The following is a 22,652-nucleotide window of genomic DNA, read 5'->3' as shown; positions in this document are numbered from 1 at the left end:
TGGCCAGAGCTTTGCCATGGTTGCTTGAAAAGAGTCTGTTTAAAGTTCCACAGCCTTGCTTATTATCATTGCTCCTTTGCTTGCCAACACCCTCACAATAGAGGCAGGAAGACAGAAACCCAGGTCTTTGTTGTAAGTATTCATCAGTCATTGCTGACATGCCTTATGTAGAATACTTATCATAGCCTGTCATCTCATTGCTTGCTTTAACCAACCAACTATATATACCTGTATAAGTATTATTTATATATATATATATTTATATATATATAAATATATATATATATAAAACCAACTGTGTATCTTTGTGTCTGTCTTGTTTGCTAGCCACTTTTCTGTGTTGGTGACACTTGTGACAAATAATCACTTTTATTTTGTAATTACCAGGAGTAAAACAGTAGGTAGTTACTCATTGTTTACAACAGTGGTTCTCAGACTTCAGTGTGCACCAGAGTCACCTCAAGGCTTTATTAAACATTTTTTTTTTTACTTTTAAAAAAATTTTATTTTATTGACGTATAGTTGTGTTAGTTACAGGTATACAGCAAGGTGATTCAGTTATACCTATATATACATTATTTTTTTCATATTTTCCATTGTGGTATATCACAAGATATTGAATGTAGTTCCCTGTGCTATACAGTAAGACCTTGTTGTTTCTCCATTCTTTTTTTTTTTGAATTTTTGAATTTTATTTATTTTTTTATACAGCAGGTTCTTATTAGTCATCAATTTTTTTTTTTTTAATTTATTTTATTTATTTATTTTTGTCTGCGTTGGGTCTTCTTTGCTGCGCGCGGGCTTTCTCTAGTTGTGGCGAGAAGGGGCTACTCTTGGTTACGGTGCACAGGCTTCTCATTGCAGTGGCTTCTCTCTTTGCTGAGCATGGGCTCTAGGCGTGCGGGCTTCAGTAGTTGTGGCATGTGGGCTCAGTAGTTGTGGCTCGCGGGCTCTAGAGCGCAGACTCAGTAGTTGTGGCTCATGGGCTTAGTTGCTCCGCGGCATGTGGGATCTTCCCGGACCAGGGCTCGAATCCGTGTCCCCTGCATTGGCAGGCGGATTCTTAACCACTGCGCCACCAGGGAAGCCCCAGTCATCAATTTTATACACATCAGTGTATACATGTCAATCCCAATTGCCCAATTCATCACACCACCACCACCACCACCACCCCTGCCACTTTCCCCCCTTGGTGTCCATACGTTTGTTCTCTATATCTGTGTCTCAATTTCTGCCCTGCAAACCGGTTCATCTGTACCATTTTTCTAGGTTCCACATATATGCATTAATATATGGTATTTGTTTTTCTCTTTCTGACTTACTTTGTATGACAGTCTCTAGATCCATCCATGTCTCAACAAATGACTCAATTTCGTTCCTTTTTATGGCTGAGTAATATTCCATTGTATATATGTACCACTTCTTTATCCATTCGTCTGTCGATGGGCATTTAGGTTGCTTCCATGACCTGGCTATTGTAAATAGTGCTGCAGTGAACATTGGGGTGCATGTGTCTTTTTGAATTATGGTTTTCTCTGGGTATATGCCCAGTAGTGGGATTGCTGGATCATATGGTAATTCTATTTTTAGTTTCTTAAGGAACCTCCATGCTGTTCTGCATAGTGGCTGTATCAATTTGCATTCCCACCAACAGTGCAAGAGGGTTCCCTTTTCTCCACACCCTCTCCAGCATTTGTTGTTTGTAGATTTTCTGATGATGCCCATTCTAACTGGTGTGAGGTGATACCTCATTGTAGTTTTGATTTGCATTTCTCTAATAATTAGTGATGTTGAGCAGCTTTTCATGTGCTTCGTGGCTGTCTGTATGTCTTCTTTGGAGAAATGTCTATTTAGGTCTTCTGCCCATTTTTGGATTGGGTTGTTTGTTTTTTTAATATTGAGCTGCATGAGCTGTTTATATATTTTGGAGATGAATCCTTTGTCCGTTGATTCGTTTGCAAATATTTTCTCCCATTCTGAGGGTTGTCTTTTCATCTTGTTAATGGTTTCCTTTGCTGTGCAAAAGCTTTGAAGTTTCATTAGGTCCCATTTGTTTATTTTTGTTTTTATTTCCATTACTCTAGGAGGTGGATCGAAAAAGATCTTGCTGTGATTTATGTCAAAGAGTGTTCTTCCTATGTTTTCCTGTAGGAGTTTTATAGTGTCCAGTCTTACATTTAGGTTTCTAATCCATTTTGAGTTTATTTTTGTGGTGTTAGGGAGTGTTCTAATCTCATTCTTTTACATGTAGCTGTCCAGTTTTCCCAGCACCACTTACTGAAGAGACTGTCTTTTCTCCATTGTATATCCTTGCCTCCTTTGTCATAGATTAGTTGACCATAGGTGTGTGGGTTTATCTCTGGGCTTTCTGTCTTGTTCCATTGATCTATATTTCTGTTTTTGTGCCAGTACCATATTGTCTTGATGACTGTAACTTTGTAGTATAGTCTGAAGTTAGGGAGTCTGATTCCTCCAGCTCTGCTTTTTTTCCTCAAGACTGCTTTGGCTATTCGGGGTCTTTTGTGTCTCCATACAAATTATAAGATTTTTTGTTCTAGTTCTGTAAAAAATACCATTGGTAATTTGATAGGGATTGCATTGAATCTGTAGATTGCTTTGGATAATATTGTCATTTTCACAGTATTGATTCTTCCAATCCAAGAACATGGCATATCTCTCCATCTATTGGTATCATCTTTAATTTCTTTCATCAATGTCTTATAGTTTTCTGCATACAGGTCTTTTGTCTCCCTAGGTAGGTTTATTCCTAGGTCTTTTATTCTTTTTGTTGCAGTGGTAAATGGGAGTGTTTCCTTAATTTCTCTTTCAGATTTTTCATCATTAGTATATAGGAATGCAAGAGATTGCTGTGCATTAATTTTGTATCCTGCAACTTTACCAAATTCATTGATTAGCTCTAGTAGTTTTCTGGTGGCATCTTTAGGATTCTCTATGTATAGTATCATGTCATCTGCAAACAGTGACAGTTTTACTTCTTCTTTTCCAATTTGTATTCCTTTTATTTCTTTTTCTTCTCTGATTGCCGTGGCTAGGATTTCCAAAAATATGTTGAATAATAGTGGTGAGAGTGGACATCCTTGTCTTGTTCCTGATCTTAGAGGAAACGCTCTCAGTTTTTCACCATTGAGAATGATGTTTGCTGTGGGTTTGTCATATATGGCCTTTATTATGTTGAGGTACGTTCCCTCTATGCTTACTTTCTGGAGAGTTTTTATCATAAATGGGTGTTGAATTTTGTCAAAAGCTTTTTCTGCATCTGTTGAGATGATCATATGGTTTTTATTCTTCAGTTTGTTAATATGGTGTATCACATTGATTGATTTGTGTATATTGAAGAATCCTTGCATCCCTGGGATAAATCCCACTTGATCATGGTGTATGATCCTTTTAATGTGTTGTTGGATTTGCTAGTATTTTGTTGAGGATTTTTGCATCTATATTCATCAGTGATATTCGTCTGTAATTTTCTTTTTTTCGTAGTATCTTTGTCTGGTTTTGGTATCAGGGTGATGGTGGCCTCATAGAATGAGTTTGGGAGTGTTCCTTCCTCTGCAATTTTTTGGAAGAGTTTGAGAAGGATGGGTGTTAGCTCTTCTCTAAATGTTTGATAGAATTCACCTGTGAAGCCATCTGGTCCTGGACTTTTGTTTGTTGGAAGAGTTTTAATCACAGTTTCAATTTCATTACTTGTGATTGGTCTCTTCATATTTTCTGTTTCTTCCTGGTTCAGTCTTGGAAGGTTATACCTTTCTAAGAATTTGTCCATTTCTTCCAGGTTGTCCATTTTATTGGCATAGAGTTGCTGGTAGTAGTCTCTTAGGATGCTTTGTATTTCTGCGGTGTCTGTTGTAACTTCTCCTTTTTCATTTCTAATTTTATTGATTTGAGTCCTCTCCCTCTTTTTCTTGATGAGTCTGGCTGATGGTTTATCAATTTTGTTGATCTTCTCAAAGAACCAGCTTTTAGTTTTATTGATCTTTGCTATTGTTTTCTTTGTTTCTATTTCTATTTCTGCTCTGATCTTTATGATTTCTTTCCTTCTGCTAACTTTGGGTTTTGTTTGTTCTTCTTTCTCTATTTCTTAGGTGTAAGGTTAGATTGTTTATTTGAAATTTTTCTTGTTTCTTGAGGTAGGCTTCTATAGCTATAAACTTCCCTCTTAGAACTGCTTTTGCTGCATCCCATAGGTTTTGGATTGTCGTGTTTTCATTGTCATTTGTCTCTAGGTATTTTTTGATTTCCTCGATTTCTTCAGTGATCTCTTAGTTATTTAGTAACATATTGTTTAGCCTCTATGTGTTTGTGTTTTTTACGTTTTTTTTCCCTGTAATTCATTTCTAATCTCATAGCGATGTGGTCAGAAAAGATGCTTGATATGATTTCAGTTTTCTTAAATTTACTGAGGTTTGATTTGTGACCCAGGGTGTCATCTATCCTGGAGAATGTTCCGTGTGCACTTGAGAAGAACGTGTAATCTGCTGTTTTTGGATGGAATGTCCTATAAATATCAATTAAATCTATCTGGTCTATTGTGTCATTTAAAGCTTGTGTTTCCTTATTAATTTTCTGTTTGGATGATCTGTCCATTAGTGTAAGTGAGGTGTTAAAGTCCCCCACTATTATTGTGTTACTGTCGATTTCCTCTTTTATAGCTGTTAGCAGTTGTCTTATGTATTGAGGTGCTCCTATGTTGGGTGCATATATATTTATAATTGTTATATCTTCTTCTTGGATGGATCCCTTGATCATTATGTAGTGTCCTTCCTTGTCTCTTGTAACATTCTTTATTTTAAAGTCTATTTTATCTGATATGAGTATTGCTACTCCAGCTTTCTTTTGATTTCCATTTGCATGGAATATCTTTTTCCGTCCCCTCACTTTCAGTCTGTATGTGTCCCTAGGTCTGAAGTGGGTCTCTTGTAGACAGCATATATATGGGTCTTGTTTTTGTATCCATTCAGCAAGCCTGTGTCTTTTGGTTGGAACATTTAATCCATTCACGTTTAAGGTAATTATCGATATGTATGTTCCTATGACCATTTTCTTAATTGTTTTGGGTTTGTTTTTGTAGGTCCTTTTCTTCTCTTGTGTTTCCCACTTAGAAAAGTTTTTTTAGCATTTGTTGTAGAGCTGGTTTGGTGGTGCTGAATTCTCTTAGCTTTTGCTTGTCTGTAAAGCTTTTGATTTCGCCATCAAATCTGAATGAGATCCTTGCTGGGTAGAGTACTCTTGGTTGTAGTTTCTTCCTTTTCATCACTTTAAATATATCATGCCACTCCCTTCTGGCTTGTAGAGTTTCTGCTGAGAAATCAGCTGTTAACCTTACGGGAGTTCCCTTGTATGTTATTTGTCATTTTTCCCTTGGCTGCTTTCAATAACTTTTCTTTGTCTTTAATTTTTGCCACTTTGATTACTGTGTGTCTCGGCGTGTTTCTCCTTGGGTTTATCCTGTATGGGACTCTCTGTGCTTCCTGGACTTGGGTGGCTGTTTCCTTTCCCGTGTTAGGGAAGTTTTCGACTATAATCTCTTCAAATATTTTCTCTGGTCTTTTCTCTCTCTCATCTCCTTCTGGGACCCCTAAAATGCGAATGTTGTTGCGTTTAATGTTGTCCCAGAGGTCTCTTAGGCTGTCTTCATTTCTTTTCATTCTTTTTTCTTTATTCTGTTCTGCAGCAGTGAATTCTACCATTCTGTCTTCCAGGTCACTTATCCATTCTTCTGCCTCAGTTATTCTGCTATTGATTCCTTCTAGTGTAGTTTTCATTTCAGTTATTGTATTGTTCATCTCTGTTTGTTTGTTCTTTAATTCTTCTAGGTCATTGTTAAACATTTCTTGCATCTTCTTGATCTTTGCCTCCATTCTTTTTCCGAGGTCCTGGATCATCTTCACTATCATTATTCTGAATTCTTTTTCTGGAAGGTTGCCTATCTCCACTTCATTTAGTTGTTTTTCTGGGGTTTTATCTTGTTCCTTCATCTGGTACATAGCCCTCTGCCTTTTCATCTTGTCTGTCTTTCTGTGAATGTGGTTTTCATTGCACAGGCTGCAGGATTGTAGTTCTTCTTGCTTCTGCTGTCTGCCCTCTGGTGGATGAGGCTATCTAAGAGGCTTGTGCAAGTTTCCTGATGGGAGGGACTGGTGGTGGGTAGAGCTGGCTGTTGCTCTGATGGGCAGAGCTCAGTAAAACTTTAATCCGCTTTACTGCTGATGGGTGGGGCTGGGTTCCCTCCCTGTTGGTTGTTTGGCCTGAGGCAGCCCAACACTAGAGCCTACCCGTGCTCTTTGGTGGGGCTAATGGCAGACTCTGGGAGGGCTCACGCCAAGGAGTACTTCCCAGAACTTTTGCTGCCAGTGTCCTTGTCCTCACGGTGAGACAGAGCCACCCCCCGCCTCTGCAGGAGACCCTCCAACACTAGCAGGTAGGTCTGGTTCAGTCTCCCCTGGGGTCACTGCTCCTTCCCCTGGGTCCCGATGCACACACTACTTTGTGTGTGCCCTCCAAGAGTGGAGTCTCTGTTTCCCCCAGTCCTGTCAAAGTCCTGCAATCAAATTCCACTAGCCTTCAAAGTCTGATTCTCTAGGAATTCCTCCTCCCGTTGCCAGACCCCTAGGTTGGGAAGCCTGACGTTGAGCTCTGAACCTTCACTCCAGTGGGTGGACTTTTGTGGTATAAGTGTTCTCCAGTTTGTCAGTCACCCACCCAGCAGTTATGGGATTTGATTTTATTGTGATTGTGCCCCTCGTACCATCTCATTGTGGCTTCTCCTTTGTCTTTGGATGTGGGGTATGTTTTTTGGTGAGTTCCAGTGTCTTCCTGTTGATGATTGTTCAGCAGTTAGTTGTGATTTTGGTGTTCTCGCAAGATGGAGTCTTTTTTTTTTTTTAATTTTTGGTTGCGTTGTGTCTTCGTTGCTGCGTGCAGGCTTTCTTCTAGTTGTGGCGAACAGGGGCTGCACTTTGTTGCGGTGTGTGGGCTTCTCATTGTAGTGGCTTCTCTTGTTGCGGAGCATGGGCTCTATGTGCGCGGGCTTCAGTAGTGGCTCACGGGCTGTAGAGCACAGGCTTAGTAGTTGTGGCTCACGGGCTTAGCTGCTCCGTGGCATGTAGGATCTTCCAGGCTCACGGGCTTAGCTGCTCCGTGGCATGTAGGATCTTCCAGGACCAGGGCCGGAACCTGTGTCCCCTGCATTGGCCGACAGATTCTTAACCACTGCACCACCAGTGAAGTTCTCAAGCCCTTATTAAAACACATTTCTGTGTCACACTGCCAGAGTTTTTGATTCAGCATATTGAGGGTGGGGCTGATAACTTGCATTTCCAGTAATTTCACAGGGTTGTTGATGCTGCTGGTCTGGGGACTACACTTTGAGAAACACTGGTTACAGGGAGCCTGGCGCTGTGTGAGAAACTAGTGTCAGATGTGGTCTCTAGCGTTGGAGAGCCTGCCTTCGATTTGGGATCTGCCTTCTATATGAAGGCACCTAAATGTGAGGCTCTGCAGGCCAGGTACCAGATGAGTCTGAGAAGTTCAGAGGAGGGAGAACTCTCCAGTAGCAGGGAAGTCAGGAAGCTTTTACTGAACTATTGTGGTCTTTTGAGCTGAGTGCTTAAGGATCAATGAGTGGCACATTACAGGCAGGAAAACACTTTGATAAAGATGTGGAGGTGGAAATGTTACAAGACAGTTTCAGTGGGTGGCAAGTAGCTAGTCACTTTGTGTTGGTGGGTATTGTATGCTGGTAATTCGAAATAAGGTTTGGAAAATAATTGGGCTCAGATTGCTTGGACTTTGAACACTGAAGAGGGAGGGTTTCAGTAGAGGTGGCTAGCCATGGGCAGGGCCCTATTCAGGGCTGGAGGAGAGGGCCGGTGGGTGGGGAGAGAATGTATAAGAAGGAGGCAACCAGCCAGAAGATCTTAACTTCATTGTTGCATTATTCTGCTCCCAACCCTTGGGATTTATTTTATTTCTTCCATGTTGGGTAGTAAATTGGTCCTGAAAACTGACCATGTTTACTAGTGGTAAATCATTACATGACTACCAGTGGTTCATTGATAATCTTGACAAGATTAACTGTGATTTTTTTTTTTTTTTTTTTAAATAAATCCCTGGGACCAAAAAGAAAAAAAAAAGAGAGAGAGAGAGAGAGAGAGAGAAATGGGTGGGTTCTAAAATGCAGAAGTTTGAAAGTGTTGGTTTGAGTACAGCTAATGAGAACTTTTGTAGTTGGATGCGTTATTTGGGGAGATAAGATTATTTGTATTTCCAGTTCGTTTTTTAGCAGAGGGTGATTTTTGTTGGACTTAAAAAAAAAAAAAAAAGGAACAAAACTAACAATGTAGCGGTCACCATTTAGTGCTTTGGCCTAGTCTCTATTTTGAAACATTGTAATATGCAGCTAATTCATATGGATTTTGAGAGTAATGTGACCTCTAAAAACATAATACCTTTAGCAGTTGGTCGTATTTCTTTTAAAGTTTAAAAGATATTACTACTTCTAAGCCAGAAAATAAAGATTAAGTGATAAACATTAATAATTCACCAAGCAATAAATAAATCTGCATTTTCCTTATATCCTATTTTTTTTAATTGAAGTATAGTTGACATACAATATTATATGTTACAGGTGTAAATATAGTGATTCACAATTTTTAAAGGTTACACTCCATTTATAGTTCTTATAAAATATTGGCTATATTCCCTGTGTTGAATAATATATCCTTGTAGCTTATTTTATACATAATAGTTTGTACTTCTTAATCTCCTATCCCTATTTTGCCTCTCCTCTGTTTCCTTCTCCTTACGGGTAACCACTAGTTTGTTCTCTGTGTCTGTGAATCTGTTTCTTTTTTGTTATATGCACTACTTTGTTGTATTTTTTAGATTCCACACGTGAGATCATATAGTATTTGTCTTGTCTAATTTATTTCACTTAGCATACCCTCCAAGTCCATCCATGTTGCTGCAAATGTCAAAATTTCATTCTTTTTTCATGGTTGAGTAGTATTCCATTGTATATGTATATGTATATTTATGTACCACCTCTTTTATCCATCCATCTGTTGATGGACACTTAGATTGCTTCCATATCTTGGAAATTGTAAATAATGCTGTGAACATTGGGGTGCATGTATCTTTTCGAATTAGTGCTTTTGTTTTTTTCAGATATATACCAAGGAGTGGAATTGCTGGGTCATGTGGTAATTCTATTTTTAGTATTTTGAGAAACCTCTATACAGTTTTTTCCACAGTGGCTGCACCAGTTTACATTCCCACCAAGAGTGTAACACAGTATATCTTTCCATCTTCAGTTTCTTACGTCAGTGTCTTATAGTTTTCCATGTACAGGTCTTTTATCTCCTTAGGTAGGTTTATTCCTCTGTATCTTATTCTTTTTGATGCAACAATAAATGGGATTGTTCCCTTAATTTCTCTGATAGTTCATTGTTGGTGTTTCCTTACATTCTTAATTGTTTTACTGCTCTTTGTTCTTGGTCTAAGTCAGTGCAAGTTTTTAAGATTTAGTGAAGCACCATAAAAATGAGGTTTTTTTTGATGGATTTTGATTTGTACAGATAAAAAGATTTGTAAAGATAAAGAGGAAAAGGCAAGTGTACTATTATCTTGGACATAAGTAAGACTGAATGTGATTCTTGAACGACTTTTTAATTCCCTTATGTTTATTATTGTGGTTGGAGCTCCCTTGTGTTTATGCTTTGAAAAGTTTTGTTGCTTTCATGAAACTGCAAGTTAAAATCATATCTTTTTGAATTTTAGGTACTTACACTGTGAAATTTTATGATGGAGTAGTTCAGACTGTCAAACATATTCATGTCAAAGCTTTTTCGAAAGATCAGGTGAGAGATGTGGTTTTATGCTTTGTGGTATGAATAATGCTAATGTTATAGTTTAGTTTCTCAAAGATGTTACATTTGTTTATGATGACAAAATCTTTCCTTCATCTGACATGATTTCACCAGAGAGCAATACACAAGTTTTCAGAAATTGTAAATATTTGTCTCTCTCTCTGCCTTTTTCTTTTCATACCAATTCTTTTCAGAAGTGCCAGTACTTGAGTACCATTACCTGTTATCTGCCTTTTTCCCAAAGCACCTGGTTGTTATTCTTTTTTCTCTCTTCCTGTGCCCTGTCCACAGAGCTGTTTCCCCTCACAGGGAACTTGCTGAGTGGTTGAAGAGATGGAGATATTTTCTCCTCATCTGACTTTGTCCTTCAGCTCAGGACCATGGCTTGGTGGTTACGGAGCCGCCATTTGGCATAGATTTGGCAAGCACTTGTGCTAGATGTGCCTGGGTTGAAAATTTTGTTTCCTTTTGTCCCTTTCACCATCCATGTACTTGTCTAAGCACAGGTCCTGAGTTTTGATACTGGAAATACGGTGCACACAGATAGATTCTGGCCATCTAGAAGCGTTGCCTACTTTCTTCATGATTTTTTTTTCCCTTTTAGTTTTTTTCATATTTATGTCTTAATGAAATAGCTGAGGGGAAAGATTCTGATTGTAACTAATTGTTATTTACTTCTTTGGGTGGTTGTTGATATGACAGTATTTGGTAATCCTGGAACCTTCTAATAAATTCTTCTGAACATATATTTAGCAATTCCAAAGCATCATGATGCATGATATTGTTAAAGATAATCTCAAAAGTGTTTTTGCCTTTCTGGTTTTCCTCTTCAGAAAATTGACAAAATTATAAAGCTTTAGCCCTGAAGATATTTTCTCTTTGATCATTTGCTTCTCAGGCATCTAAGGAGCCACACAGCACTCTAAAGCATTATTTTCGCCTTCAATTTGGCAATTTTTGTGTTACGTTTGTGGAATGAGTTAATATAGATAGAGGACTGTATTAAGAACATGTCCAGAACTGTCAGATTGTATCTAGAATTTCCACAAATGGAAGTCTAGGGCTCCACATAACAAACGTTCATCTGTTTCCTCTGATTGATAGTACTCATGGTGCCTTGGCTTGGGGATGGGCACCTCACCCTGTATGGATTTGTGGGACTTCAGTCCTCAATTCCCAGCTGCCTCTGAGTGTCTCATGTCATCTCAGACCTGGCAGGTGGTCAAGCACAGGCCCATGGCTCCTGTTTGTTTTTCTTTTCCAAGAAGACATAGTGGTTTGGATAAATGACTTCTCAGCTAGGCCACTTACAAAGCAAAATTTCTTACAAATATCTGTCAGACAATTTTTAAAGCTTTTTTCATATAGTATTAGAGTAGATTTTTTTTTGTTTTTTGTTTTTTAAATAGGATTGTACTGCCCTAAGTGGTTTGATAATCTATATTTCAGGAACATTTATCTTTTTTTGAAGTTATAGAAACAATATATGTTTGCTGTAGAAAATTTAGAAAGTACAGAAAAGTGCAAAGAAAGTAAAAATTGTATAATTCTATCATCTAGATGCAATTGCTCATAACATTTTAATGTATAGCCTCCTGTATTTTTTTAAAAAGATATTTATGTATATATATTTTTCTTTTCCAAATTTGAGTCATATGTTACTGTTCTATAACTTGCTCTTTTAACAAAGTAACATTTTCCCAAGTTCCTAAGTACTGTATGGGAATATAGCTTTTAATGGCTAAGTAGTATTTATAATATGTATGTAACCCTACTTTGTGTAACCAGTTTTCTAATGGTCATTTAAGGATATTTGTAAATCTGGGTACACACGTCTGATTATTTTGTTAGCAGATTTCATTTCTAGGAATTCATTCTAGTTCAAAAGTATAAACATAAGACTTTTGACCTAAATTGCCAACCCCCCTTCCTGGTGGTTGCAATTTATATTTCTGCCAGCAGTTACTGAGGAGTGCTTGTTCTCAAACCTGGCTGCTTTCAGAAAATTTTGGGGACTTGAAAAAAATATTTTCTTTTAGTTTCTAACCACAGGGATTCTCCTTGTTTATTACTTTTCCCTCTGGAACAAATTAAACTTTTACTCACTGTGTATTTAGGCAGTCCTTCCTGCTCCTGGCAGAAATCTGTGTGCCAAGTGTGTGCTTGGTGCTAGGGATCCAATATGAACATGATGTGGTGGTCTCTGCTCTTCTCTTGAGGTCTTGAAAGAAAGATACTTACACAAATAAACTTAATTGTAGTTTTGGAAACTCCAGAGCTTTCAGAGCTGGCTTTATTATAAGACAGTATACTAGGACACAAGATTTTTAAGATGAATTTTGAAAAAGTAATTTAGGAGGAAAGTAACCAAGAAACAGTACTTTCTCCTAATGGACCAAAACTCAGTAGCTCAGGAACGCAGTAGGTGGCTTGTTCGACTGAGCACAGCCTTTACCCAGTAGAGGAAGCAAAGACCCTGTTTTTGAGATGGAAAATCTTTACAGCTTTTCGGTTCGCCTCTAGTTATCAGTTTGGGTTCTTCTCTACACAGGACATCAGCATCTGCTGGGAAACTGAGCCAGCCTCTGAAAGGCCCTGGGTCAGTGTAGTCATTCTTGGGAGGAGACGGACGGGGCATGAAGGCATCTCTGTCAAAAAGATTGCTTCCCAGAAGAGGTCCCTGGGGTAGTTGTCTGTCCCTTTAATTATTTTTTAGTGACTTCTAATCAAAAGGGAGATAGCATTGTGTCAGAAGGAATTGAACATGGCTGTTATTTTCTTTAAACTTAGGACTGGTTTTCAAACCTCAGAATATGGGTGTATATTTTCAGTGGCGCTTTCCGTTACGTGACCTGATACATGTCCTCTTTTAATTTCTTTGTCTTCATAAGTTTACAAAAAAACATCTGATTTTATATTTGCAAGTAATCCCAAAGTGTGTTTCATCGCTATTTTGCTCATTTTAGAATATTGTGGGTAATGCTAGGCCTAAAGAAACAGAACACAAAAGTCTTTCATCATCTCCTGATAAACGAGAGAAGTTTAAAGAGCAGAGAAAAGCCACAGCCAATGTGAAGAAAGACAAAGAGGACAAAGCCTTAAAGACAGAAAAGAGACCCAAACAGCCTGATAAAGAAGGAAAGTTAATCTGTTCTGAAAAGGGGAAGGTGTCAGAGAAGAGCCTTCCCAAGAACGAGAAGGAAGATAAGGAGAACATTTCAGAAAATGACAGAGAGTATTCTGGAGATGCTCAAGTGGATAAGAAACCTGAAAATGACATTGTGAAGAGTCCACAAGAAAGCTTGAGGGAGCCAAAAAGAAAGCGAGGCAGACCCCCTTCCATAGCTCCTACTGGTGAGTTTCCCAAGCGTGCAATGCCAGAGTGTTCTTCTGTGGTCCTTTGTGGTTCTTTATAACTTCTGTACTTCAAGCCTTTGTTTTTGTGACTGACTTTGAATCATCCTGTCATCTAAAAACAAGTCATGCCCATAGAGCTGAATTTTATGGGAGGCATATATCCAGGTGAACATAAGTTTCGGAAACATGTTCTTCACTGGGCTTCTGGGGTGACAGATAACTCTTCACTAGATACTTCAGCTTATATGATAAAGCCTAATAAGCTAATAACGCCTTTTGCTTTTGCCAATTCAAATGATTTCACTTTAAGTAAGCTTACTAGAACGTAGAATCAGGAAATAGCGTTTTCATGAGCGACATGAAAGGGGAAAGGAGAAGTAAATAGGTGTGGGCATCTGGAGGAGGCGACAAGAAAGAACACTGGACCTAGGAAGGTATTGGGTACATTTGAAATTGAGATCTCTGGAGAGTGATTATGGATCAGAAATTTTCCCTGTCTAAATAAAAAGCTGAGATGGCTAATTGGTAGAGTCAAGGTTAGAGGATTTAGGGAAGAATACACGATTATTTTAAAAAGTTGAAATATGGAATTCTTCTAGAATAGCCAAGAAAGAAACAAACCCTGAATTTCTTCCTAAGGCAAACATTCCTTCTCTAGATTGAGTGGCGTGAAGAACCCCCAGGATCTCTAGACTGAACACTGCCTATGATTATCTGGCAGTGGCCTTCAGACATTCTTGTTTACATGTTCTTTACATAAATATTGAAAAACTGTGAATCCCCTAGTTTTAAAGTGATACCTGGGGACTTCCTGGCAGTTCAGCAGTTAAGACTTCACGCTTCCACTGCGGGGGGCGCGGGTCCGATCCCCGGTCGGGGAACTAAGATCCCACACGATATGTGGTGAGGCCAAAAAAAAAAAAAGTGATATCTGTTTTTTTCTTACAAGTTTGAATAGCTGCCAAAGGTAAATTTAAAATATAAAATATGACAAAATATATTTTCATCAAAACTGTGGAACTACAGAGTTAGCTCATTTGTTGTTCCCTTATGATGTAGAATGCAAAGCCAGTCCTATCTATCAATCCAGACAGCTACACCAGACTTAATTTCTGTGGCAAAAACTCTACCTTTATTTACTTCAAATAAATGTATTAGTACTCGTTCCCAGTAGACAGCCTTCTTACATCTTCTAATTTTAAGGTATGAAATAAGACAATAGATTGATATCTTCCCAGATGAAGTAAGGCACTTCCCCCTTCAGTGGTTATAAGTGGGTTTCACTTTCAAGATCTGAGCATGCTGGAATTGTCCCTGTGCCTAACTAGAGCCTAGACCTGTGCTGTCCGATATGGTAGCTGCTAGCCACCTGTGGTTATTGAGCACTTGAAATGTGGCTACTCTGAATTGAGATGGGCTGTAACTTGTAAAATACACAAGGGAGGGAATTCCCTGGTGGTCCAGTGGTTAGGACTCTGCACTTTTAGCACCGAGGGTTCAATACCTGGTCGGGGAGTTAAGATGCTGCTAGCCGTGCAGCGTGGCCAAAACAAAACAAAAAACCACACTGGTTTTCAAATAGTACAAAACAAAACGAACAAACACCCAGGAATGTAAACTATCTCAATAATTTAAAAACATTGACTACATGTTGGAATGATGTTTTGGATGTATTGGGTTAAATAAAATATATTCTTAAAATTAATTTCACTTTTTTTAACTTCTTACAGTGACAACTAAAAATTGAAAATTACCTATGTGGCTTCCATTTATGGCTCTCATATGTCTATTGGACAGCACTGGCCTCATTGGCTTTCTCAGTAGGGTTCCAAGAGAGAATTAAGCTCTAATGCCCAAGGCATCTGTGACCTCTAATGAATTGACTTCTGCAAATTGAGAATGATACTAGAATGATAAACCACTCTTGGGAGAATTGAGAAAATTACCTTTGTGTTCTGTTTTCAAATGAGGAACCCTAATTGAGAAAGTCCGGAGGTTTTAAACCTCTGGGCAGTGTACCGTGTTAAGATGTGGGATATAATAAGCAGGCCTTTTTATTAAGTGTAGGATTTCACACCAGATAGGATCAATTTAATAGAGAACTGGAATTTTCCAAGCTTACTGAACACTTCCCTGAGGCATTCCTCCCCAGTCAGAATCTTCTGAAGCAGGATCTGGGAATGCTAATGGTTAACAACCTTCCCAGATAATTCTTACTGTAATAAGAGTTTGGGAAACACTGAAGTTCTGTATGGTCAGCCCAAGTTTGTATGTGGTGTCAAAGTGAAGAAGGTTTGCCAGTATCTAATATATAGTTCAAATCCCCTTTAAAAATTGCTTGGAATAAGTTCATTGACACGGTGCAGTCTTGAACTCTCTAGATTGTATAGACCTTATTGGAACAGGATCTGAGCTGTTTGGGGAAGGCTGTTTGTGTTTAATTTGGAATGTGTGTGATCTCCAAGTTCCCACCCTTGGAACAAAATAATGTTGGCCCATTGAGAAGACTGAACACAGGAAGAGCCAAAGAGTTCAGCATTCTCATCAGGTTTGCCTCCTCAGAGCTCAGCCCTGTCTCCTTTGGCCATTTGACATGGCAGGTCTGAAGCTGCTGGTCTTAGATGAGTCTTTTCTCTCCCTTCCCCCTTCCCCTCCCATTTCCTTCCCTTCCTCCCTCTTCTTTCTCCTGGCTGCTTCTTTATCTCATTTCAACCTTCATCAGATCCCCAGCCCTACCTTTGCCTCAAGCTTCCCAATTTCTTTCCTTTTCTTTTTTCTTTTTTTTAAAATTAATTAATTAATTAATTTTTGGCTGCATTGGGTCTTCGTTGCTGCGCACAGGCTTTCTCTAGTTGCAACGAGCAGGGGCTACTCTTCATTGCAGTGTGTGGGCTTCTCATTGTGGTGGCTTCTCTTGTTGCAGAGCACGGGCTCTAGGTGGGTGGACTTCAGTAGTTGTGGCATGCAGGCTCTAGAGCACAGGCTCAGTAGTTGTGGCGCACGGGCTTAGTTGCTCTGCAGCATGTGGGATCTTCCCGGACCAGGGCTTGAACCCGTGTCCCCTGCATTGGCAGGCAGAGTCTTAACCACTGTGCCACCAGGGAAGTCCCCCACTCTTTCTTTTCTTTTGTTTTTTTTCTTTTGCCTGCCTTTTGGATTCTCACCTTTCCTCATGGGGGAGAACTTCTTAAGTGTTAGGTTTAAAAATAAAGAGTGAGGGACTTCCCTGGTGGCGCAGTGGTTAAGAATCAGCCTGCCAATACAGGGGACATGGGTTCGATCCCTGGTCCGGGAAGATCCCACATGCCGCAGAGCAACTAAGCCCGTGCACCATAACTACTGAGTCTGTGCTCTAGAGCCCGCGAGCCACAACTACTGAGCCCATGCACCACAACTACTGAAGCCTGCGCGCCTAGAGCCCCTGCTCCACAAAAAGAGAAGCCACCGTAATGAGAAGCCTGCGCACCGCAATGAAGAGTAGCCCCCGCTGGCTGTAACTAGAGAAAGCCCGCGCGTAGCAACGAAGACCCAACGCAGCCAAAAATTAATTAATTAATTAACTTTAAAAAATAATTAAAAAAATAAAAATAAAGAGTGAATATTATCTAAGGGTTTAGCTTCTGCACTGCTAAATTATGTCAGGGCTGGATTTTCCAGTGTTAAGCAGCCTTGCCTGGCACTGACTATCATATGGCGTAGTCTCCTGAGATTTTTCTGGAATTGTTTTTAAGAGGTTGTAAATGTTGACATTCTTTTTGGTCCTTCAAAATTAGGACCAGTGCCAAGCTAACCAATTTAGTAAGTAGAGGTTGAAAATAATAATCAAACCATAGTCCCAGGGTACACATTTTAAGAATTAGCCTGCCTGGTGGATTTCCTGAGTATTGTATAAGCCAAATTTTGATAAGAAGATTCGATTGTGATAAAAACGACTTTTCTGTTGCCTTTGTACCCTCATATTTTAAAGCAGTCACGTTGGGGTATTTACAGAGAGGGTTTCAGGAGATAAATATATGAATAGAGCTGGGTCATAGGAGAAACCAAAAAGATTCAGGAGGTCAGTCTGCAGGGTGTCTGCGTCTCCTACAAGGAAATAATTTCTCACCCATTTCGCTTTTTTTTTCCCTTTTGGCTTAAGTAAGAATTCCCTTTGAGGGCCTATTTATCATGCAAGGATGTGTGTGGATGTTTATATATATGTTTTATTTACATATAATATGAGGATTGGTCACTAAGAAACTACATACATTTTTTGGTGTGGTTTTATATACCTTATAGCTGTGGATTCAAACTCTCAAACTTTGCAACCAATAACATTGGAATTGAGAAGACGGAAGATATCAAAAGGAAGTGAAGTCCCATTAAAGCGTCCTCGGCTTGACAAAAATTCATGTGAGTCTTCAGTTTGTGTATGTGTGGCTAGAACTTGACATCCATTGGGTTAATTCCCCTGTGTCCATCTTGTCCCCTATTCCTTATAGGCGCTGATGCTTGTCCTTGATCACAGGGGCTAGTGTGAGTGGGATGTGGTTGGATCAGAGGAGTTCTGCTAGAGGAAAAATAAATCTCAGAGCACAAGCTGTGTTAATGTTGGGGTCAGTAGTGTTGTCTCTATACCCATAAACTACATCTGATGTGAATTCCACTGGAAATTTAATGGCTTAGGAAGGGATGGATTTCATATGCTGAGTGAAACTTTAAAAATACTATCTATTGATTTTACTGTATAGTACAGAGAACTATATTCAATATCTTATAATAACCTATAGTGGAAAAGAATACTTAAAAAAATACTATTTATTGATTTTTTTAAAAGTACCCTGTTGGCTCCAGAAAGGATTTGTGATGGCTCTAAGGCTCTGTAAACTCACTGACTTGGGAGGTTAGTATGCAGACTTTTATGTTGGAAAGCCCCAAAATAAAACTTGTCAAGATTGGGACATGACCTTGGCACATATTTTCAGATCATGAATCCTTAAATTAGGAAAATTATATCCTGGCAGAAGGACTGTGCCTTTACTTAAAACTATAAACCAGGATAGGGTGTTTCCTTTCATCATTGATCTAATATCCCAGAAGTCTCTGGTTGAAGCCCTTATAGAGGCAGCCAGTCCAGAAATCTGTAGTAGCAGAATTATTTCTTCAGGTCTCTTGACTACAACTCTCTTAATGGTTTATAGCCCAGGAAAAGTCAAAAAACTACTCGGAAAACACTGATAAAGACTTATCAAGGAGACGGTCCTCCAGGCTGTCCACTAATGGGACCCACGAGATCCTAGATCCTGACTTGGTTGTATCAGATTTGGTTGATACGGTTACTACTGATCCTTTGCAAAACACATCATCTGGTACCAAGGAGTCTGAAGAAGGTAAGTCAGAGTCTGTTCTGGAATGGTCTTGCCAGCATGCTCCCTGTCTAGTGAGAACCAGTCTAAATCTGTCATTGTGTACTGCCTTATACAAGTTTTAGATGGTCTTGAAATCAAGTTATTGAATTGGCTGCAGTGTTTCTTACATTCTTCACTGAAGATTTAATAGACAAACTTTTGTTTGCATTTGTGATTGGTTTTGCTTATATATGTCTGAATGTTGGGTTGGAGGTATAGTGCTTGAAGAGCCCTGTTCCTGTCTTTGTCTTTCTGATGCCATCTCACTCCAGTCCCTCTGCCTTTTTGTTAATATTTCCAGCAGATCCTCCCTTCACTTTAGCTTCTTATTAGCCTTCTTCTTTGATATGCTCACAGCCCTGGCTATGTGTGCTGGAACCTGTGAATGTATTCTTGTATGCCATGAAATGAATGGTTTCCTCTAAAAGACCCTGGCTTTATCAGTTTTTTTTTTTTAAATTTATTTATTAATTAATTTATTTTTGGCTGCGTTGGGTTTTCGTTGCTGCCTGTGGGCTTTCTCTAGTTGTGGCGAGTGGGGGCTACTCTTCATTGAGGTGCACAGGCTTCTCATTGCCATGGCTTCTCGTTGCGGAGCACAGGCTCTAGGAGCACGGGCTTCAGTAGTTGTGGCTTGCGGGCTCTAAGAGCGCAGGCTCAGTAGTTGTGGCTCATGGGCTGTAGAGTGCAGGCTCAGTAGTTGTGGCCCATGGGCTTAGTGGTTCCATGGCATGTGGGATCTTCCCAGACCAGGGCTTGAACCCGTGTCCCCTGCATTGGCAGGCGGATTCTTAACCACTGCACCACCAGGGAAGCCCCTTTATCAGTCTTTTGTGGGACTTCTGGTTCTCAGATTATGTACATGTATATGTTCCCCAGTCTTTCTTTTTTTCTTCTAGGTCAGTTGAAATCTCCTTTGGAAGCTGGCCAGGTCTCATCTGCACTAACTTGCCACTCCATTGGGGATGGACTGGGGCCTGCAGGCTTGGAGTTGAACTGCAAGTCAATGGGAGAAAACACTATGAAAACGGAACCGGCTTCTCCCCTTGCTGAGTTACAAGAGATTTCTACGGTGGCAGGTTCATATTTAGAGTTAACATAATCCTCTTCTTATACTTTTGCTTCTCCTTTGATTGTGAACTAAAAAAAATGGATTTTCCTAATGATTTTTTTTCACCTTTTATTAATAATATTTTCTTATTTTAATGCTATATACATTTTAAAAATGCTGTATACTTGTCATTTCTGATATTGCTAATTTGGGTTTCCTCTCTTTTCTTGATTAGTATAGCTAAGGATTTATCGATTATTGTCGATAATTTCAAAGAACCAACCTTTTACTTTAGTTTTCTCTATTTGTTTTTTTTTTTCATGTCATTGATTTCTGTTTTGATCTTTATTGTTTTCTTCCTTTAAATGTTTCTAGCAAGGTAGGTCATTAATTTTAGATTTTTCTTCTTTTCCAATATGAGCATTTAAAGTTATAAAATTTCCCACTAAGCACTGCTTTAGCTACATCCTACGAATTTTGGTATGTTGTATTTTCATTTTCATTCAATTCAAAATATCTATGATTTATTTGTTGACTATGGGTTACTTAGAAGTGTGTTGTTTCATTTCCAAGTATTGGTTTGTTTGTTTGTGTTTTTAAATTGATTAATTTTTGGTTGCATCGTGTCTTCATTGCTGCGCACGGGCTTTCTCAAGTTTCGGCGAGTGGGGGCTACTCTTTGTTGCTGTGCGTGGGCTTCTCATTGCGGCGGCTTCTCTTGTTGCGGAGCACGGGCTCTAAGTGCGTGGGCTTCAGTAGCTGTGGCTTGCGGGGTCTAGAGTGCAGGCTCAGTAGTTGTGGTGCATGGGCTTAGTGGTTCCACGGCATGTGGGATCTTCCCGGACCAGGGCTCAAACCAGTGTGCCCTGCATTGGCAGGCGGATTCTTAACCACTGTGCCACCAGGGAAGTATTTTATAGATACCTTATTGTTACAATTTATAATGTAATTACATTATAGTCAAAGAACATACTCTGCAGGATTTCAATCTTCTTTGTTTTTGTTTTTGTTTGTTTTTGGCTGTGCCGCGCGGCATGTGGGATGTTCCCGACCAGGGATTGAACCTGGGCTGCGGCAGTGAAAGTCTGGAATCCTAACCACTAGGCCACCAGGGAACTCCTGAATTGTCCCCTTTGTAATGTGAAATATAACTCTGGCTTTGGTGATAGTCTTTTACTTGAAGTGTACTTTGTCTGATATTACTCCAGCTTTCAAAAAAGGTACTCCAGCTTTCTTTTGCTTTCTGTATGCATGGTATATCTATTTCTGTCACTTTTCTTTCAATATAACTATGTCTTTAAGTTCAAAGTGTGTCTTTTATAGATAGATAGTTGGGTTTGGATTTTAACTGCAATGTTTAGTTTAGTTACATTAAATGAAATTATTGATATGGTGCTTTTAAGTCTACCATTTTGCTTTTTGTTTTCTGTTTATCCTATGTTTTGTTCTTTTTCTTCTTTCTTGTTTTTTCAGGTCAATTGAATTTTTTTAAATCCCATTTTAATTCATCTATTAGCTTTTAGCTGTACTTCTTAGCATTTGTTTTAGAGGTTACTCTAGGCATTATGATTTATATATATATCCTTTTCATGGTTTATTTAGAGTTAATGTTGAACCACCTTATGTAAAATGTTGTATAATCCATTAACACCCCCTTTTTATGCTCTAGTTATGACATGAATTGTATCTATATGTGCTGTAAAGTCCACAATGTAGTATTATAATTTTTGCTCTAAACAATTATGTATTTTAAAGAATAATACAAAAGAGATAGTGCTTTACACACGTATTTACCATCTCCAGTGTTCTTCATTTCTTCTTCTTCCTTTTTTTTTTCTGTAGTGCAGGTTTCCTGGTGACATTCTTCTGGTTTTTGTTTATTTGAACGTAACTTTATTTAATTTTCATTCTTAAAGGATATTTTCACTGGATATAGAATTGTGGGTTTACAGTTTTTTCCTTTAAGTACTTTAAAGATGTTATTCATGGTCCGCTTTTGCTTCTGAAAGGAAGTTAGTAATCATTCATATTGTTGTTTCCCTGGTTGTAATGTGTTTTCTTTCTGGCTGCTTTCAAGATTTTCTTCTTTATCTTTGGGTTTTCTTTTAGGCTGCTTTCGAGATTTTTTTCTTTATCTTTGGTTTTTAGCAGTTTAACTATGATGTATTTAAATTTGTTTTAGTTTTATATTTAACCTGCTCGAGATTCACTGAACTTGAATATGAAAATTGATTTATTTCATCAAATTTATGTTAGACCTTTAGATACTGTCCCACAGGTCACTGGGACTCTGTTGTCTTTTTTGTTTTCATTTAGTTTTCCCCCCTCATTTTCAGACTGAAAACTTTTTGATCTGTTTTCAAATTCTTCTCTCAACTCCAATATGCTTTTAAGCCCATTCAGTGAATTTTTTATTTCTAGTACTCTTTAGTTCTACAATGTCCCTTTTATCTCCCTAGATTCTCTGCTGAGATTTTCAGTCTGTTTATTCATTATAAGCATAGTTTATTATTTTATTTTATTTTAATTAATTAATTTATTTTTAAAATTTAGTTTTGGCTGCATTGGGTCTTCATTGCTGCACGTGGACTAGCTCTAGTTGTGGCAAGTGGGGTCTACTCTTCGTTGTGGTGTGCGGGCTTCTCACTGCAGTGGCTTCTCTTGTTGCGGAGCATGGGCTCTAGGTGCGCGGGCTTCAGTAGTTGTGGCTCGTGGGCTCTAGAGCGCAGGCCTCAGAGGTTGTGGCGCACAGGCTTAGTTGCTCTGCGGTATGTGGGATCTTCCTGGACCAGGGCTTGAACCTGTGCCCCTGCATTGGCAGGCGGATTCTTAACCACTGCGCCACGAGGGAAGCCCATGAACATAGTTTTAATTGGTGCCGTCTACCAGCATCTAGATTATCCTGACGTTAATCCCCATTGATTGACTTTTCTCTATAGGTGACACTTTCCCTTTTCTTTATATGTC

General features: G+C 38.9%; 1 protein-coding gene across 6 annotated transcripts in view; it reads left to right on the top strand.

Annotated features, from left to right (window-relative positions):
• PHF20 (PHD finger protein 20) overlaps positions 1-22,652 on the top strand; it is a 134,015-nt gene that overhangs the window by 44,633 nt on the left and 66,730 nt on the right. For 5 of the 6 annotated variants that reach the window (XR_009703173.1, XM_061208296.1, XM_061208295.1 and 2 more), the window contains 5 exons: positions 9,802-9,881; positions 12,857-13,244; positions 17,526-17,639; positions 18,428-18,616; positions 19,534-19,713. Coding sequence is in view for 5 of the 6 variants with exons in the window: in XM_061208296.1 (XP_061064279.1) it covers positions 9,802-9,881; positions 12,857-13,244; positions 17,526-17,639; positions 18,428-18,616; positions 19,534-19,713 (951 nt within the window). In the remaining variant the exon portion in view is untranslated. The remainder of the gene's footprint in view (positions 1-9,801; positions 9,882-12,856; positions 13,245-17,525; positions 17,640-18,427; positions 18,617-19,533; positions 19,714-22,652) is intronic. The other variant, XM_061208297.1, reaches the window with a different exon arrangement.

The sequence above is a fragment of the Eubalaena glacialis genome, chromosome 13 (genome assembly GCF_028564815.1).
Source record: "Eubalaena glacialis isolate mEubGla1 chromosome 13, mEubGla1.1.hap2.+ XY, whole genome shotgun sequence".
Lineage (NCBI taxonomy): Eukaryota > Metazoa > Chordata > Mammalia > Artiodactyla > Balaenidae > Eubalaena > Eubalaena glacialis.
Note: the sequence above shows the minus strand (reverse complement) of the source record. Positions and strands in the feature narration are given on the sequence as shown.